The following is a 21,002-nucleotide window of genomic DNA, read 5'->3' on the forward strand; positions in this document are numbered from 1 at the left end:
AGCAAAATATTAAGTTTGGCTGGATTATCTGTCCATTTGGCCATTTTATATCATATTTTCACACACGGGTGTTTTCGGTGCGAAGAAGGCAATTTTAGGCCTGTTGAAGCTTAAATGTCCCTTTAAGATTTAAAGTTGTTGCGTTCAATATATGCAACAAAATACCAAAACAAACCAAATGGACAGGCACGTGGGGCTTATGCGGGGTGGGGAAAGAATGAATTTGTTAGATATTTTCACTCAAAGCAATTTTGATAATGCCTTTTTTGTTCTTTTTTTTTAATCACCCCAAAAATGTCAATTTCAAAGCAAAAAAAATCCAATTTCATCATAGACAATAAGCAAATTGGTGAAAATGAGAGATCAAAGATACTTTGAAGTGTAGAAAGCAATAAGCTTCCAATAACTTGTTGTTTCGCACCAATAAAAGTGTGAAATCTTGAAAGCGCCTCGTTGCTCGGAGCCAATTTGTTTACCAGCTGCCAATGATATATTCTAGCATATAATGACATATGGGTGCCTTTAAACAGCAGAAGATGGTCAATATTCACTGCCAGCTCTCATTAAGAGGTTAATGAGAATACAAAATTTCATATTTTGGGCACAAAATAAGTACTTTTGACTATTTTTATGGTGGCAATCTGGTCAAAATGGGGCTTCATAACCGAGCCAAAGACAAAAATGCTCATTTTGGGGGTTTAGAATGGAAGGAAAGGTTAAAATGAACAAGACACACATATGTAGGAAACCATTATGAGCTTAGAAATGAGGTTTCATGTTGTAACAGGGGCAGAAAGGCAGCTCAGATCAATGCAAGCTTCCTGAAAGGAGTTTCTGGTACTTTTTCCGGGGACACAGCTTCCTGCAGAATTCTCAACACAACAAATATCATTGATCCATGTCACCTTTGTATGCAAAGACAAGCGAATAAGGTCAATACTTCCCTTAAATCACTGAATGAGAGAAGCGTGTACCTAATAAAAAACAAAAGTGGTTGCTGAAATGCCAAATTTTGGCAAAAAGATCCCTCTAAGGTAAATGATGAAGGGGACACTTGCTACAACAATCCTATGTTAAAGTCGGACGCCACATCCATTCAAGCCGGGACCATGACTGTAAGCATATTGTGAGAAAACAATACCAAACACAGGCTAATTGTAGGGTTACAAGTAGCATATCAACTCAGATGTACTGCATACATGTTTAGGAACAAGGATAAACCTGTTAAGTGCCAACTTCCGCTGCCAACAAAGCACAAGCTTTGTGTCAGGACGCGGAGATATCAATACAAACTGCACGGGAATTGCACGACGGCAAGGATTTGAGTGACCACAAGAACAAGATTTGCTATATTATTCTGATAATTATAGTCAATTCAGCAATTCGTTCGGAACTTTACACGTATTGTTTGTCTTAAACGCTTATGTCAGAGTTTTAAATACATTATACGTAAAACACATGTAACATGTTTGAACTCCGACGGATTTTAAAATGAAATCCAACTGTATTTGGTTACGTTAGGCTATTATCAGTTGTCTATAGTGTTTAAGTTTGACAACGTGTCATGGCATGTATATACACATTATGACTAAGAAATAAATATCAAGATTTTATGGTGAATTAGGAATAGCTTATGAATAAACCAATATTATATACCGTACAGATAAGCATGATTCTTGACTTAAAGTGCTTAAGTGTAACCAGGATGTGCAAACAATATGTGTGAACTCAAACACGTTTGCTATCGGACAGATAACAAGAAGCATCTTGTTATTTTCGGAACAATTTTACGCAAACTTCCTAGTTTAAACATGACTGAGGCATTTTAAGTGGAGAATGTTTTTATGATAAGAATTTTGACACATCGATCCGGAAGAGAATATGAAATATTTTTTTTAATTATTTAGATAAGAATGTTTGAGTTAATGGAAGATGATCTCTTAAAATGATTGATTAAAGCACTAGTATTATTTTATATTGATAATTATTTATCCCAGATCAACCAAGTTCGATATCACCCTTAATATTTTTTCTACAATACCTCGTATTGGATCGATCGCTCCAAGGTTCCGATAGACCATTTCTTTACGAGTTTTGCAAAATATCTACAAACCGCTCCGAACGGTTTTCGATTTAAATATTTCTACACAATTACTCTAATGCCGGAAAACGATTGTGGCTTTTAGTTTAAATTAGATTTCGATGCGTAAACGACGTGCAATACAGAGCTGTTTGGTACTGTAGTATACTGATTTGAATGATGTGTACAGAATATTCGATCATAGAGGTGTCCAACGTTCACGTCGTCATTCAAAGGCAAGTCGGGCACATATAAAAATGCATACTATCAGAGATTGTTAACTTTGTTAACAAACATAAGTCTTCCGGCGAAAATTACTCATCGCTTCTAAACAAATAACAAATCCAACGCTAATTGGCTTGTCAGCCAGTAGATAAATCACATCACATGCGTTTTATTTTCTATGACAATGCAATATAATACGTTTTGAACTTAGCAATAAGTCATATTTGGTATTGGATTCTCTTAATTATATAAACTATGCTAAATACGTTTCTTGTAATGACCAGCAGTCAGCCTTGTTGTCAAAGAAAGTCTGTGTGTTAAACGAATAAATGATTTTTTTAACAAGTCCGATATGTGCAACCTCGAATACGCGTGTTAAAGCGCGATCTACGGAAATGTGTGATAAAAATACATGCGGCCATTAAATACTTAGAACGAGATTGGTTCACAAAGCAGCTTAATATTGATTCACCGCAAGTGCGACAGTAACACTTACCATTTAGGACTGTGACAACTGAGTTTATATAATCTAAACATCATCAGAACTTTAACCTATTTAAAAAAAAACATCACTATCTAAATGTCCAAGCATCGTACAACATTTAAATTACTGTGTAATAATGGATTCGATAGAAAACTGATGTTGAATCATACACAAGTATGTGTTTTGGGTTTGCCTTATTCTTGCTGTCCGTAAATCTACACATTTATACTTACCCGACATAGCTCGTCCTGTTGCGAATTTTTTTCTTTTCTCCACTTTTCGTTCGAAATTTAGCTGACGCCAAAGCTCCGTTATGACTCTCTTGTAAGACGATGCCTTAACTTTAAAAAAGAAAGCAACGAGTCTGTGGATGATACAAAATCAGCGTGTAACTGTGTCTTACTGTCATTAAAAAACATATTCATTATGAAAAAATATACTCAGTAACCTAGGGTATGTAAATCTTCTTATTTCATGGCAGATTTTCAAAACTCACACTAAATTCTAACATTTTGAATATACTACGAATTACCGATTCAACGATTTATACTTTAATGTCACATCGTCACTTATATAATTGCATGTATTTCATTCGCTCCCACTTTTATAATAAAGTTACTTTTGCTCGAAACGTGCGACCATACTTAAAAAACCAACTTCAAACTAAAAATTGAAAACAAACAAAAAAACTCTTATTTTGTAAACTTTATCTGAAATCGCACACTCGACAAATTGTTGCACACAGACGAACAGCACGCCACTTTCACGAAATGGCACAATTGGTTGAACTGTATAAGATCCATTCTAAACCTTTAATATGAGTCGTGTTCTGAGAAAACTGGGCATAATGCACAGGCCAATCAGGGACGACACTTTCCGCTTTTATGACATTTTTCGTGCGGACTGCACAGGCTAATCTGGGTTGACACACATGCATTAAGCCCAGTATTCTCAGAACAAGGCTCATGTGTATGTATGACCTTGAGTTCAACGCCAGGGACACGGGTTTTACGCAGCACAAGCCGTCTCCGCCAAACGAATACGAGTAGATTGTTTACATCCACTTTGAGAGCAAAAAAAGGTTTGCCATTTGTTGCTTACGTTTCTACAAAAGCCTATTAGTATACAAAAGCCTATAAGTACAACTTAAAATTTAAAAAAAAAGGTCCGAAGTCGTAATAACGCGAAAAAAAAGCATTACTACTCAAATAAACACGTAATAACGCAAACAAACGCATAATTACGCTAATAAAGGCGTTATAACGCTAAAAAAGGCATGATAACGTAAATTTAAAGGCGAACACACGCATAAAAAATGCGTAATAACGCTAAAAATGGCATTCTTAAGCTAAAAAGGCGTAATAATGCCAAACTTAACGGCGTAAAAACACTAAAAAAGGTGTTATAACGCCAAACTAAAAGGCGTACAAACGCTAAAAAAGGTGTTATAACGCCAAACTAAAAGGCGTACAAACGGTAAAAAAATGCGTAATAACGCCTTTTGCACTATATAAAGTGATGACTTCTTTGAAGACATAAATTCGATCCAAAACATTATGAATACAGTTTAGTTTATTGGATTTGAAAAGACAATTTCAGTCTTTCTGGAAATGGTCCTTGAAAGCAAGAATAGGCAACCGACATTTGTATGGAATTCTGTTAGTGCATTCGCCTATGAATGGGTTGATTTTATTCGTATTACTCGAGAGTAAGACGATGTTGTTAGGTAACGATCCACAGAGGAAGGCGACAGTAAATGAAGTCAACTGATCATATGTACACGTTTGAAGCAATATTTTACCCATTACTGAGATATTCAAGTTTAAAAAGTGCTGCGTTAGAAAAGTCTCCAAGTGTACGTTGAGGACAATTTATTTGTTTAGGATTAAACCGTCTATAACGATATATGAAACTAAATTTTGTGACGGGAAAAAAACTCTTTATTTTCTATGACACATCTTTCTTTTTTTTGCCCACTGTTAATTAATTCAAATGTTTGAAATATTATGATACCTTTTTGCAATGTATTAATATGTCATATTATAGCTATGTTCTTGGATGAGTGATTTAGAAATACAAATGTGTTTCTTTAATTGGGCGTAGCTGTTTAACATCGTATTTGACGTCGATGACTTGCGATAGTTAATGCAGCAGGAGCATTGAACACTAATCAAATCAGGAAAATATTTGCACAAAACACATGGTGATTAATGGTTAATATTCACATCTTTTTAAACATAAACATATGGGCTTTCATAAAAATAAAGATGGCCGAAAAAGGCACAAGACAGGTTTTTTTTATGTAATTTCGGACAGGTTGTCATTTTTTAAATGAAATCTGCGTTTTAGGCAGTAAAATATGCAAGTCCATCTTCTTATGTGCTTTTGTTTTCCATCTTTAGTTTTCCAACCGTTCATCTTATTAAACAAACATATATCTGAGATACAATTGTATCGGTCACAATCAAACACACAAAAAGGGAAATGATTTTTTTAAATATATTTGTGGTAGGGAATGTTCCTTCTGTTAGTTTAAGGCCATACATAATTAAACTGAAACTCGTTGTTTGCTTAATTTATCCTACCATGCAACTGATTCAACAATTATTTATTCTCATACAATTGTTACGTTTCAGTCATAAAAACTCTAAAGACCTAAACTCGCTTACTTGGGGTTTGAAAATAGTAATTTTATTGTTTCATTCTAGCCTTTTGGATTTGCTTGGGGAATGTGCAAGTCAAGATTCGTATGTGATTCACTTTTCTAACTATTCATCTTGAAAGCAATGTTTCTTGCATACGAGATTTAAAATGTTTGTTTTTTTTTTGTATTAAAATATGGCTGTTATCTATGCAAATTCGTATTCGTATTTCTAAATGTTCAAACTTTTAGCTTATTCAACACATATTACTCGGGGCTTCAATGAAAGTGGTTATAATCGGCTCAAAAAAGGACCAAGACAGTGCCTTCCATGTTTTGCGGCAAATAATTTTCATTGTTTTATGACAACTTGGCCGTACAATATTGCAAATGTAACCTCCTTAGGTGCAATATAACAGTTCATGTTTTTCAACAAATGATGATCTATCTTCCTGTAATTATTCAAAATCAGACATAAAACGACTAAAAGGCCAAATTGTGTGTGCTCCCGGTAGGGGGCATATAGCAGTCGCAGTGTCGGTCCGTCCGGCATTCCGTTTCCGGAGTATTCTCCTAAACGCTTTCATATATTTACCTGATTTTTTTTGTGTGAGTCATGACTTGCAGATCCAGTTCGAATTTTGTTTGGCCCTTTGATTTTTGGCGATATTACGGGCCTATTTTCTATATTTTCATGATTTTTTCCTTAACGCTTGCAGATATTGACATGAACTTTAGTGAGTCTTACTACATCACCTACAGGTCAATTTTGGCTCTGGTTCACTGATTTTTGACAATGTAACGGGCCTTGGACTTGGGAGTTTTTTTTTAAATAACATTTTCCCGGTATTGTTTGTAGAACACTTGCAGATACTAACTTTTTTGGCTGTCTGAGTCTACTGACATGACGTACAATTCGAGGTTCGTCCGATCCACTGATTTTTTGAAGTTACGGGCTATGGAATGTTTGCTTTGTTTCTTTCAACATTGGCAATACATATAACAATTAATAACATTTTAATTGCTGTGTAGAAAACGCTTCGAAAAAGGCAGCATATAGAAGTCGCTATGACTGTGCGTCCGTGCGAAACTTACTGTCTAGAAGTGCTATAACTGTGTCATTAATTGATGAATTTTGAAATAACTTGGTGCAAATATAAAACATGTCTATCTACCTCAAGAGTCAAGGTTACGTAAAAGACGTAAAATGTCAAATTCACCATGCAAAAGTCCTGTCTTTGCTGTTTCTTAGCCATATATTGATTAATTTTGTGAGATTGTTGCACAATTTTAAACCATCAAATGACGACGTGCAACATGTAAAAACCGTCTCCTTCCTTAAAGATCAAGGTAAATCTTTAAGGTCAAAGGTCAAATTTGACGAAACAGCGGCCTGTTTTTGACATATGTGAAGTTTTGAGGCTTGCTGGTGCATCTGTGCCCTATGAACACATTAATCCTTTTATAAATTTGGGGCTTAATGTAGTATTTCTCTAATACAAGTCCGGCGTTGTCTGTGTAAAACATGCAACTCCAGATCGGTATGCGCTTACGTTTTGCAAGGTCATCTTATTCATTAAATAAAGTTTATTTTAATGTTATCATTTACAATTAGCCATGAAAAGGCTAAGGGCAAAGTTGTGTGCAAACTTTAGGGGAAAATGCTTATTAAAATCTGTTTAACCCTTACAAATGCAATCAAACCTCCTTAGTTGCTAAATATTTCCAACTGATCATTTTATGTGACAAGTGGAGATATTTTCTAATGTTATTATTCAGATTTACACATAACAAGACTAAAGTCAAAGAATATTCCATATTTTGCGGAAGAAAGTAGATAAAGTTAGGATTTTTTGCCGTAAAATATATAAGTTAACATTCGATTGTGCTTACGTTTTCCACCTGTTCATCTTATTCCATTTTTGTACACTGTAATTTTTAATAATCAGACATGGACAGGCTAAAGTAAGACCATGTTCTGGCATTTTTATATAGGTCATTTAATTCTGGCTTGTTGTCTGTAAAAATGCAAGTAATGTTTTTTATGGTCTAAATTTATTAAACACTTACAGCTTGGTTTAAATGAAATTGTTCTCTAGCAGGTATCAACTGGATCTCTAAAAAAAATCTTGACTTCTTTCGTTTATACAAGAATTCTCTGTTCACAGATATTCGCCGTTAATTGCAATAATAAGAGTTCAAAATTACCATCAATATAATTGCATGTAGTTTAATTTAAAACTGAATAATGCTCACTTGTATCTCTCTTTTATTTGTCGTAAATCAATGATTTACTTTTTTTCAAAGTTTATTATAAAGCTTTTACGAGTTATTGCAGTAAATCTCGCGACATTTCCAGATTTTTCAAAGTCGTAACGCATACTTAAAGGTCATTTCTCCCAAATTCTAGTGTTCACACTGTTCAGCAAATCTATGGCCTACTACACACAAAACAAACGAACGGAACCTCCAGCAGCAGTGCATCCAAGGCGCTCAACATATGGCACTTAAACCATACCGATTTAGCTTCATATATTGAAAAAAAGTCAAATATTAAAAGAGCCGAACTGGTCCATGACGAGGTATCAAATCTCTGTTATCCATACCGGTAATTATATATCAATTTTAACTTAAACGTCAGACATTCTTCGTCGTCAAATCAAATAGTATGTGTGTGTTATCTTATACATTGTAGTTTATATGTACATGTAATAATAATCCTTAAAATTGTCACCCGTTTTTCCCCTAAAAACGCGTAATAATATCTATAATAACCAAAATATTACATAATCTGATTAATTAAAGTTTGCTGATATTCGAGTTTAAACCATTCTTCATTGAATTAATAACGAAGGTTAAGAGTTTTAAGTCTCAAATTTTAATGGAAAAATTTGTATGAATAAATTTTCAGAAATGCGTAGTCGCCCCAATACCCTCTGACCAATAATCGACAATCGCCCCTTATAACCACCGCCTCACGCTTACTTGCTCTGGAGCCTTGACAGCTATGATTTGATTGGTTTAAATTGCATACCAATCATGCGACTCGTATATGTAAGATTTGAAAACAGGACACTGTTACTAATATAAAAATATTGATGATTCATTTAATTTGTATATTTGTCTTTAACGTAATCAGATTCATCAATCCGATTGAATTACACGATTAAGAACGCGTATCCTGGTTACGGATATCTTTCCCTCCTCTTCACAAAAAATACCAAAAAGTATACATTTCCAGAGGTTAACTGAATCTTTATGTTTTTTAATCACAACAAAATCATGTGTTACTTCTTCAATAAACTTTATTAGATCGACTAACAGTATTGAATGGCATTTATATAAGAACATTATTTTGTACAAAATTATATTTAAAAAACTAGAATTTTATGAAGTTTTGCGTTAACATATTTGTACTTAAAGTGAAAATTAATGCAATTACGGTGACATAGTCGATTCTAAAGTTCATTTCACAAACGCAATGTTATCATTACGTTTCGAACACGATAAAGCCGGAGAACACTGTGTGACAGTTTCCGTGGATACGGTATCCCGTCGTGGCCGTTCGGATCCACACCTTCGACCCTTTATTTAATTGAAGAAGCCACAATTCAGCAGTACTTCTGTATTCGTGTGTAACAGAAGCGTCTGCGACCATGTCATCAATGCGTCTGCCGTCAACTACGATCTCCAAGGTTGCATATATATTTGGCTCAGTCATTACCGTAACGTGGAACGCGTAAACACCGTTGATGGGTGCTGTAAACTCTCCGTCGTTTGGATTATAAGAATTGCCGACGTTGGTGATAACACGTTCGAATACAACTGTTTGATGCGCACCTAAATTTTCTTGCGTAGCGGTCTGTTGACAAGCTGTAAAAGCGGCCATACCCAATTCTGGAAAATAATAAATAATGTTAATATGTTTCTGTATTTATGTAGTATATTTATGTGGATTTATTTTATGGCTTACACGCAAGACACAGAACAGTGTTCTAAACATCGCGAGCACACGATACTAAGGATCGAAATTGCGATTCGAAGTTGCGAGATATTTATGCAAAATCACGAAAATAATATCGCATCTCGCACTTAAATCTCGTGCACTCGCACCGTGTCCAAAGGTCGAAAGTGCGGAAAAACGATGCGACATAACGAAATGAATCTCGTGATCCTTCATCGTTATATGAGTTATGTTCTGAGAAAACTGGGCATAATGCATGTGCGTAAAGTGTCGTCCCAGATTAGCCTGTGTATTCCGCACAGGCTAATCAGGGACGACACTTTCCACTTTTATGGTATTTTTCGTTTAAACGAAGTCTCTTCTACACGAAAATCCAGTTAAGGCGGAAAGTGTCGTCCCTGATTAACCTGTGCGGACTGCATAGGCTAATCTGGGACGACACTTTACGCACATGCATTATGCCCAGTTTTCTCAGAACACGACTCATATCAAAACATCATATTCTCGTAATCTCAGGTCATGTTTTTGCAGCCTCCATTATTAATGCGAGACTTGGAGAATATGATGCAAGATCGCAACTAAGATTGCGAGATGATTTATGTAGCGAGCAATGATCGTGTTTGAGCGATTTCGCTTAGAGATTGTGAAATCGCAAAATTTATGTTGAACTATCGCATTGTTATCTTTTATCTGAAATTAATGTCAATGCAATATGTAAAGTAAAACAAGAGTAATGGGTTAAGTAGGCAATTAGACAAGAGTTAAATACCTGTTTGACGGATTGATTTTTTGAAAGCCGCCGGAAACGGTACCATCTCATGGCCATTCTGTGTTTGTCGCATAATTTGTGTCATGGCCTTTTTCATCTTGTTGAGGTCATGTTTTCTGGACTTTTGCAAATTGTGTATAATGTTTTTGTCTTGTTTTCGTTCCTTTTCAAGCTGTACAATTTTGGCATCAAGCTCCGCAAGTTTCCTTATGACGTCCACATCAGACGATTGAACGGTTTCTGTTAATAGAACTATTAATGAAAATACGATCTTTATCCTCATTTTAAGAAATTGCTCTCGTCAGAACAGTGTCTTACTGTCTTACTAATATCTGACGCGGACACATAGTCACACACGCTTATACCGATATACTTGCTAGGTGATGCCGGGTTATCACTGACAGACCAGATGACATTTAAAGTTGGTATTCACTAATAAAATAGAGGATATTTGTTGGATTTGGTGGAATATGGTTTTTAATTCACGAGTGATTCACAAAGAAAATATTTTCTCCATGAACACGAGTGAATTAAAATCGATATTCCACGAAATCCACCAAATTTTCTTTTTTATGCTTTCAAATGATTATTTTTGTATTTTTGCCATTCCGGACAATATAATTCCCCCCTCCCCCATATATTTTAAAAGATAGCGCATCCGTATATTTTTATAAACATCAATGCAGAGTAGTCTCCTATGGTAAAATTGCCTTTAATTGGGGGTCACAATGGGGAAACCAAACATATCTAAAAAAAGTTCCGGTAAAACAATGAAAATTATCGATAATTTTCACTGTTATTTTTCATTGTTTAAAACAGTGAAATATCAGTTTTAATTCACTGATATTACTCTATAAACCATCGGAAAGCATACAATAAAAAGATGTTGAAACTCGAGACGTTCAATCTGCAACACTGCGCGCTCAGTATGCTAAACTTAATAAACATTCATGTGCATTTTATAGGAGATCAGGACCAACTTTCAATTAACAATTTAATCATTAGCAAGAAGTGAGTTGCACTCTACCAAGACATTCTTCTTCAGCAATAATTGGTAAAAATATATGAGTATGAAGCGCATCCACCTTTAACTTATTTTTCAGGACATTTTATTTATCTGCCCTTCAGCTAGCATTCCCATTAGGACTAAGACACTTATATCCTCGTTTAAAATGAACGCTTCAGTCTACGTTAACCAGTATTTAAAATACCAGATGCCATTATATTCGTTTTAGAAACAAAACGTGAAGCTTGAACACATAGACGACCCATTAAAAATTGAGTTCAAGAACCATGGCATAAGCGTTCGTGAAAATATTTCAGACTTGTATAACACAATTTTGTTTAGTTACCGTAAGAATTCATGCTCTGAAAACGACCTGTGATGCGTGTACGACTTGTTTTGCTCAGTATACATGTACTGTTACTGTAATTTTCATGATAGGTTTACATGTGATAAAAATGTGCAAAGCAATGTATGGAGTGAATTTATGCTGTTAAATAATGTTGTTACTTTGACAAACAATTGTGTGACATTACAATTTTTAACAAACAACGCATATTTGTTTTTATAAATCTTGTTTAAACGCTCATAGACATGCATATATTGCAAAATCGTTAAGTGCAGATCTTAACCAACGCTGCTTTTGTGTCATTTGTAATACGCCTCAAACCGTTGGCCATATGTACGTTCACATTAATTGATTACAAAATGTGCATAGTTTGCTGTTATTTGTCTATTTTAGCTCATGTGATCACGAAGAGCTGTTCACGTTTTAGCGGTCTTTTAACGTTTATGTTGTTCATAACTCAGATATTCTGATTTATATTTTAGGTAATGTTATATATTTACATTATATTTGTTTAGATTTTTGTATTAAAGCACCGTACTCGCACTGCGAGATAGAATACATGTCAAATCCCCGTTCACACTGGATTTAATAAGATTTGTTTCAAGCAGAGTTTTATGTTCATTAAAACGCTTGTGCAATTGTTTATAACCGTTCCCCACGGGTCCATAAGACCAATATCTATGTCATGCTTGAATCTGGTTTATGTGCTTACAAAAACACTAGGTCACTAGGTAAAATTTAATAAACAATAGTAATTTCTACAGAGGTAACATTTATATTAAATCTTGATGAAACTTTGTCAGAAATTTTATTCAATTCAATAATGTAAAGTTGTAATCCGGTCCCCATATATCCTAAAACTAGCTCATCATTTCGAATTAATGAAAAACGTTGTTGCCACTCTAGAAGCCAGATTACTCAGTGTTGATGAAACTTGGTCAGAATAATAATATTGACAATGTCTGGGTCTGTGCCACGTGTGTCCATAAACGTGGTCTCGAGGCCAAGTGTTAAAAACACTGGTTACCACTATGGAAGCCATAGTTATTATTCAATATTGCAGAACCTTAGTCAGAATGTTTATCTTGGCAACACCAATATCATGGCTGAATTCGGGTCAAGTGGGGTCAATTAATAAATCATCAGGTCAATTTTTACCGTTTGGTGCACTTAGGATTCATCAAGGCCCTTTTGTCTGTTGAAATCATTTTGGTGCGAATGTTTTTACATGGATAAGCCAGAGATCAGTGGTTGTCATTGATCACTTTCGAACAAGAAAAACCGACAAAACTGTGTGTTGCAACCGCCATGATTTTTATCCCGCACCTCAATGCCCGCACTTCATTGAGTCGCAAAAGCCAAAATTCAGCTTCGTAATTTGTATGAGAGGGGCCCACGTACATGTTTTTAATAGGCTGCCGTCGACAACGGTCATTAAGTATGCATTTCCATCTGCCTTATACTGAAATGTTAGTTATGTTTTGTTAAATTAGGTCTTCCTAACACAGAACGCATTTGGTCTGTATGGTGAATTAGGTCTCCCATACACCGAAATAATTTAGTCTCATAATGGAAAATGTGTTCATAACACTAAAAGCATTAGGTCTTTTGATAGATAAGGTCTTCCTGAAACAAACTAATAATGTATTTTGATGGCGAAGATCTTCCATCTACTTAAATATTATGTCTTTTGATGTTAAACAACTTCCTCATCTGGGAGTATTGCTTTAGTCATTTAAAGTAAAGAATAGCATTACCTGTTTAAAATGCAAAGGGATTGAAGACAAATGACATACGACCTCTGCTGTTATGCATTATGCAAACATATATCATGAAAACTGAACAATTGATTTAATCGAGAAGTTTATTATGTTATTACGCTGTGAGCATCATATATTACTTTAAGAAACACCTTCTTGCCTAAAGTTCGCCGAGTCAACAGTTTAACTTGAGATAATATCATATTAAATTCTTCAAATGCCATTCTGGAAACATTTTGACAATTTAAGTAATATCGGAATGAATAAAATAGTTTTGATGCGACGTGTTATTGTTTCTGAGCTAGCATCAAAATGGTTTAATAGCATATTACTTGATAACAATTTATCTATGACCATAATAAACGTAAGTGTTTACATGATTTTAGTCGGATTCACAAAGGAAATCCAACAGATCCGCTTGTTATCGCTTAACTCGAAACACTTCAAATAGGACAAATCCGGAGAGCATTATGTGGAAGTCGCAAGGCACGCAAGGTTCTAAACATTTTTGTACCCACTGAATAATTAATCTCTATCAACATATAAAATATTAAGAATTAGATTTTTTGATTTAGGTCGAAATTGTTTTTTATTTATGTTATATTTCTGTATTTGCTCAGCTTGAATACACTTCTTAATGACACGGTATGTATAATATTATTTAAAGACGTTTCTTGTTTTTAATAAACACACAATAATTATCCCCACGCTATGTGAAAAGCGTGGGGATATTGTGTTTATATCCGCCGTCCGTCCGTCTGTCCGTCTGTTCGTCCTGGCCCCTATCTCCTCCTACACTATAAGCACTAGAACCTTGAAACTTATACACATGGTAGCTATGAGCATATGTGCGACCCTGCACTATTCGGAATTTTGATCTGACCCCTGGGTAAAAAGTTATGGGGGTTTGGGTGTTGCTGGGTCAGAGATTTTCACTTATTTTTATGCCCCCGGTATGTTGCATTGGCCATAACTTTTGCAATATTGAAGATAGCAACTTTGTATTTGGCATGCATGTGTATCTCATGGAGCTGCACATTTTGAGTGGCTAAAGGTTAATTTCAAGGTCATCCTTCAAGGTCAAAGGTCAAAAAACAAATCCAAGGGAAGTAATAAGCTGTAAAGGGAGGTACGTAAATAACCTGCCAAATGATATAAAAAATATAAATAAATCAAAGCGGTGCATAGAGTTACACAGTAGTGGCGCAGAGATGTATTTAGTATTCAATTGTTTGTGTTAACTCATCTGTGAAATGGTTTAGCTCATCCATCTAATGTTTATACAAGGGATTATAAAATATTGGCACAAAGGGACACCTGTATATGAGAGAAGAGATAGAATGCAGTCAAGCATAAAAAGCATGAGAAACTCATGGAATAGAGCCTCAATAATCTATAACAGGGCTTAAACTTTCACTTTGTTCAATTACAATTTTAGACTCATTACTGAAAATCTGTCAAAATGTTAAAGTGGGAAAAATGTGAGAAACAATTTAAAGCAAGATGGACTTTGAACAGGCACATCAAAGACAGACATGAAATTCAACATATTCGTTGTTGTGTACAAGATTGCGATAGAAAATTTCTGAGACGCTACTATTTAGTCAACCATTTAACCTCAAAACATAACTTTTCCAAAACAGAAGCAAGAAGATTGGCTATAAGAGAGCATGTTCACCCATCTCATAAGTCATTCCAATTAGGATGACATGTACATAATTGACTACAGTGAAGTTATTTAACTATTAGATTTGTTAGGAGAGCAGGATGAGGAGGATAAATTAGGGTATAGATTTGCACTCATTTTTAGGTTATTTTACATTAACTTCTTCATTTCTACACCGAATTACTTCAAATTTATACTGAACATCTCTTATGACAATACGGTCAATCTCAACTATGCATGGCCCCATTACCAACCATGGGGCGCCCCTGAGTCAAACATGCGGCGTGGGGATACGCGTCGGCCTCTTCCGCGCCATTTCTAGTTGTTTTTATTACCGTTCAACAAGAATTGCCAAGTCCATTTCGCCAGTACATCCTTGTTCAATCGATTGATTGAAAAATAAACAGCACAAAAGTAACAAGCAAACTAGCTTGATGTTCATTTGAGATTTTATATTTTACTATTTACGACTGGGTTTTTTTTCAAAAAAGAAAGAAATAGTTTGGCTGATAGTATATGAGGCGTTCGTTTAAATTGTGTAAGCCTATGGGAATTCCAAATAATTTCATATGTCATTGGGATCCCAACTCCAATGTATTAATGAGACCTGTGCAAGGTTTGGTAATTGACACAATTGAAAAAAAGTTGTTACAGATTTGCAAATTTTCGTTGAAGTTATTTGCGAGGAAACAATAATACTGAACATTTACCATACTCTAAAATATCAATAATATGAATCTTTTGACGATATAAAAAGCTAAAAATTATAAAGCATTACAAACGATTAAATAATTTGTTGAGATCTGTTGTTATCGTTTTATTTTGTAAGACTACATTGATTGCGTATATAATGTATACAATTCCATAAAATGTGTAACAGCACGGATGATTGAGTGGTTTAAGCGAGAGACTTATACTCAAATGGTCAGTGGTTCGAACTTAGGTTTGGACAATTTTGTTTTCTTTTTTGTTTTCTTGTTTCATGCTGAGGCTTTTTAATTCCGATGTTTACATTTATCAATTGAAAGCTTTTAATGACTTGCTCCAAAACATTCCAAAATGTCTGAACAAGTCCCTTTTGTAGCCACTGTTAATCTAGTTTTAACAGAAAGTTATATTGTATAATAAGTATATAAACATTGACCTGTTATTACATTGGTTAATCGTTTATATATTATACTATGCCTTGCTTCCTCACGTTATGCTTCTCTAAATAAATTCTAACTTATACTAAAGCCGAGTTGCAAACTGCCAACGTTAACATCATAATTGGCTCGTAAATGCGTTTAATCATACATGAGCATTTAGCAAATGGAACTGTATTTATGACTTGAATTTAAATGTCGATCGTTTGATGTTGTTCTTATTGATCTTAGTATATTCATATTTTTTTCGGGCGGATTTAACACCTCATGCGCAGTGCGTTATTTTTCTAGGAAAATACTGTAGAGCGAACTCTAAGTTTAAAGAAGTTGGTGAAAAACTTTCTAAATGAAATAAATCGTTTTAATTTAAAATATTAGAGACTTTGATTGGCTGGACAAACGGGGCAAGCACTTAGAAATTGTAGGTGGTCTCAAACCAATAAACTGTACAATACCGTTGTTTGATCTGGAGTAAGAACAATAGCATATACATTAATATCAATCCATAACCAAAAAGATTAAGAATGAACGTTTTCGGTATAGCTGCCAAATTTCACTGTAAACCTAGATTTTTTGCAATAATTTACGGTATGCAGCAAGAATTTTGAACGTAAATCTATTTAGGGACATTTCTAAATTAAGACTTTGCAAACTTACTGCAATCGTTTAACCTATACCATTAATGGTGGGAAACTTTTTGAGGATTAACATTTAAACAGTTGTTTTAATTAAAGATCCATAAACATAAACAAAAACATAAACACGTTCGACTTTCCAATCTATATTGGTTCATACCAACATCGCATTTTCTGTTAAATTGCCACACTGCTATTTCCCAGAAAACCCCTTGTCAGCAGTGTTAGAACTTTTATAGTGTGTTGATATTTTATAAATCAGAAAATGCTGTCAAAATTGGCATTGGTATCTTCAAACTATTGTTTCATATTAACATTAATTAAAAATAACAAAGTGTTTTATGTGACGACATTTTGTTGTAGTTTTTGCGAAAGAAAATATGTAACTTATTATAAGAATAATATAAACTCGAAATATTTAAGACATTGCTGTGCAAGCAATAGACTGGTACGCGTCCATTGTGCAAACAATGCCTCTCACAAATATGGTGGACAAACAGTGACAGGACAACGGTAAATATAAGCCTTTTGGTTTTAGGCTCATAATCATTACGTACATTATTTTTTGTATTGTCTTCTCTGTGTTAACAACGATCTAGATGAATAGATAACAAATAATGTGGTCCATTTAACAAATAATTATTAATGTGTTAACGTATTATTATTGTTCAATTTGGAAAACCAGGAAAAAGGGATAGCTGTCTATTCAAGTTGAATTTTGTTTTAAACTAAATAAATACAACAAAATACGAATTATGCAATCCTTAATTATTTGTATACTTGTATTCTGGTCGTAATTATTTCTGCTGATCATACTCGAGGTGTCCTTATGTACATCTCCCCAATCCCAACTTCTTTAAATTGTATATTTATGCTACACAGAAAAAGCATGCGTTGAGATAAGGGAGAATAATCTCGCGAGGCGACTCCGGCTTATTTGAATGACTAGTCCCTCCAATATTTTCCTGTTGAAGGCAAAGTAGATTTTCCTATAAAATATATTAGAATATAAAGCCGTCAGATATACTATTGTGTTATTCATTTTATATTACGATAAGTTATTATGATAGATAATGACGCTTATTGCAATAAAAACAAAAATAGTTAATTGGTAGAAATCAGTTTGATAACCTCGTGAATGCAGAAACGCTTCATGCGATTGTCATATGTACTTAAGTGCATTCATATTTATAGTAGACGCATCAACAGTTCACGCATACGAAAATAACTATACCAAAATGCTTCCAAAGTTCAATGTTGAATTACTGATTTCAATGAGTTTTAGGTATGTATCTGGAGTTTAATATTATTCAAGATGTTCATAAGAAACAATTCTAGCGAAGATTGATTTTGTAAAGATACGTGTGGATTATGCTGTTGATTTACGAACATCTGAGCTTACAAACAGACATTAAAAATGTTTAATCAACATGAATGCTTGCATGCGCACCACTTAAATATGTCAGTTTTCTAGTGGGAAGTTTGAAAGCGGCCATAGATAAAATAAGGTATTTAAACATTTTAAAGCATTTTGAGAATCAGAGCATTGTAAAAGTTGTTGGCTTAATGTTTGCTCAAAAGAATTTACAAGTAGAACGTATCCGAAGTCTTGGCCTCTTAGCTACAGACTAGGGTCACGTGCATGATACGTCATCAATAATGGTTACCAATTTAATCCAGTTAATTCAAGATCAATACATAAATAGCAGAGATTTAAGATTATCCCAGTTGTGACATTGATATTCCGCGAAACAAATCGTTTAGATTATCATATTTAATTTGCTTCCTATGAAGCATTACGTTAAATAAGCTAAAATTTCAAAAAGTGTATAATAATATATAGATTTTTTATTCTAGTATGTTAAGAGAGGCGTGTTATAGGAGAAACAAATACCTTTCATGAGTCAGAACATCCAGGCTCAACAAGCTATAGTTGTTCGCTGTGCGCATGTTAGCTTTTTTAAATAACGAAGCACGCACATACCCAAAAGGAATACAATCACGTAGATGGTGAGCAACACGGTGACCTCAAAAATCCCTCCTTTTAGGCCCTAATCTGTCTTCAAGAAGTTCGCTTTCAGTGACTTTGCGTTCCGTAAAATTGTATGTTGCTCCCACTATCAGCATGCTTGCATTTTCATTATGTTCGATTATGTATAGTTGTATTACACGTCGATGTTTTTTGAGATACTACACGTCAACTATTAACACAACGCTGAACACTGTTTCACTTGAACATTAACTAGTTAAATGTATTTATTTGATATCATATGCCTGCGATACCCATATAAACATGGAACCGATTATTTCATAAAGTACCCAGCTAGCACAAAAACGTTCTTAGAACGTTATCCTAACGTTAGCCCAACCGTTCCAGAAACGTTGCACTGCAACGTTCTCCTAACGTTAAAATGTATGGTTCGCTTAACGTTCCCGAAACGTCGCGAAATAACGTTATCATTTAACCTAAAACGAACCTAAATCTTATTGTCATCTTGAGGTTGAAAACCAACACATCTTTATTCTTCACAATTTTATTGCATGAATGTAATTAAAACAAATATATATCATCGCATTGTTGTTCTTTTTGTCTTGAATCCGGATCTGTTCGGGTGTCTTCTCAGTTGTCCTTGAAGTACAAAAATATCAGAATGACCAACTGTTCTTTGTTTAAATAAAACGGAGAAAAAAATGACAAGACATACATGTACCGCATGAATAACACACACATATATGTGTCATCTTGAACATACACAGAAATGAAACCGAATTTGCATACATGTTAAAATAATCAAGCATTACAACATCTTTAAATTTAATAATGTATTTTATGACTGTATCAATTCATAACTAAATTTGAAATTAACCTACAAGATCAATATTTTAATCATGTCATGACCAACAAACACTTTTCATGAACAACTGTTTACATAATTATATATTTCAATTTTAGAATTTAATAAAATTATATCTAATAATTGAGGTTAAGATAAATTTTTGAATTTTATTCCTTTTTCAATAAACGGTGAATTCGGATTATCGTTGTTCGAAATAACGGTGTTGAAGTGTACATTATTACATGTGTTTTCAAGAATGTTGCCAACAGCAAATTGCTAACCAAAAATGACCAAGTGAACGTAAGTATATTTAAATGTGGTACGAAGTCTCCATGGTACGAGTTTCCCCATCATTCCGAATGTGAATTTAAAGCAAGTGCATAATGATATCAATTTTAATATTACAAATTGAAATAACAATAAAAACCTACCTCGCAACCTGTTGATTATCGTCGATTGTAGGTTCAAATTTCTCTTATTAATGAACAAAAAGTTTAACATTCAACAACAGCAAAGTTTGAAAATCCAATTAGCCAGCAGGTCAGTGAACAAAGGAATCGAGTGTCGCGCACGCGGGAGATCTGCTGCGTAACAGTTCAGGCTTTAAATTGAATGCATGAGTGATACGCCGTGCCACTCCGTTAGTATATACATACATGCCTCCGCAGTTTACTCAGTCTAATGCTAGCGCTCACCACATACACGCGCACTATCAAGTTTCCTAATAATATATTTATTATGGATGCATAATAAACTTATAAACAATACATGTAGTTTATTAAGTACACCATAAACATGCTGGTTCAGATAACAAGAGAATCGCGCTTGCAAACATTCGAAGATACACAAACGGGTTAAATGCAAATCTACTTATAAACGTATTTTGTAAAAAAAAACACACACAACAAAAAAACGTCAAATTCTTTATGAAAACATGTAACAATTTAATGTACATGTTTATATTGTGTGATTTTTAAACGTTCTTATAACGTTTTGCGAACGTTTGGAATGTAACTTTGAAATTTGGTTTCCCAATAACGTTCCGACAAAAACGTTGTAAGAACGTTACAGGAACGTTACACTTTTAAAGACCACCAATACATCCTAGAATCGTAACAATATACTGTTCAAATGTGATTTTCATAATATATATTTCATATAACTAAAATGAGTTACGAATACTGATAGTTTGATTTTTGTTACAACGTTCTGAAAACGTTCTGGGAACGTTCTGTGTGATCATAACCTAAATAGAACTTAAGCGTAACGTTATTTGAACGTTACGTGCTAGCTGGGTAGTTCATAGTTTGTGTAACAGTATCTATGTGTGATAGAAGATTGTTTTAAAACTAAAAATCAAACACGAATTGTATACAATATAATACTCCTTAGTGTCATTCCACACCATACAATAAGCGCCGGGGTCCACATATGACCCAAAGCA

The 21,002-nt window shown here is 34.2% G+C and overlaps 3 protein-coding genes across 3 annotated transcripts in view; 1 reads left to right on the top strand and 2 right to left on the bottom strand.

Annotated features, from left to right (window-relative positions):
• Nucleotides 1–10,530, bottom strand: part of LOC127855489 (cerebellin-1-like) — a 134,714-nt gene extending 124,184 nt beyond the window's left edge. The window contains exon 1 of the mRNA XM_052391133.1: nucleotides 10,164–10,530. Coding sequence (XP_052247093.1) covers nucleotides 10,164–10,446 — 283 coding nt within the window. The 5' untranslated portion in view covers nucleotides 10,447–10,530. The remainder of the gene's footprint in view (nucleotides 1–10,163) is intronic.
• Nucleotides 1–21,002, top strand: part of LOC127855485 (solute carrier family 46 member 3-like) — a 250,234-nt gene that overhangs the window by 218,698 nt on the left and 10,534 nt on the right. The window lies entirely within an intron of this gene.
• LOC127855480 (SWI/SNF-related matrix-associated actin-dependent regulator of chromatin subfamily A containing DEAD/H box 1B-like) overlaps nucleotides 1–21,002 on the bottom strand; it is a 318,923-nt gene that overhangs the window by 207,167 nt on the left and 90,754 nt on the right. The window lies entirely within an intron of this gene.

The sequence above is a fragment of the Dreissena polymorpha genome, chromosome 13, assembly GCF_020536995.1.
Source record: "Dreissena polymorpha isolate Duluth1 chromosome 13, UMN_Dpol_1.0, whole genome shotgun sequence".
Lineage (NCBI taxonomy): Eukaryota > Metazoa > Mollusca > Bivalvia > Myida > Dreissenidae > Dreissena > Dreissena polymorpha.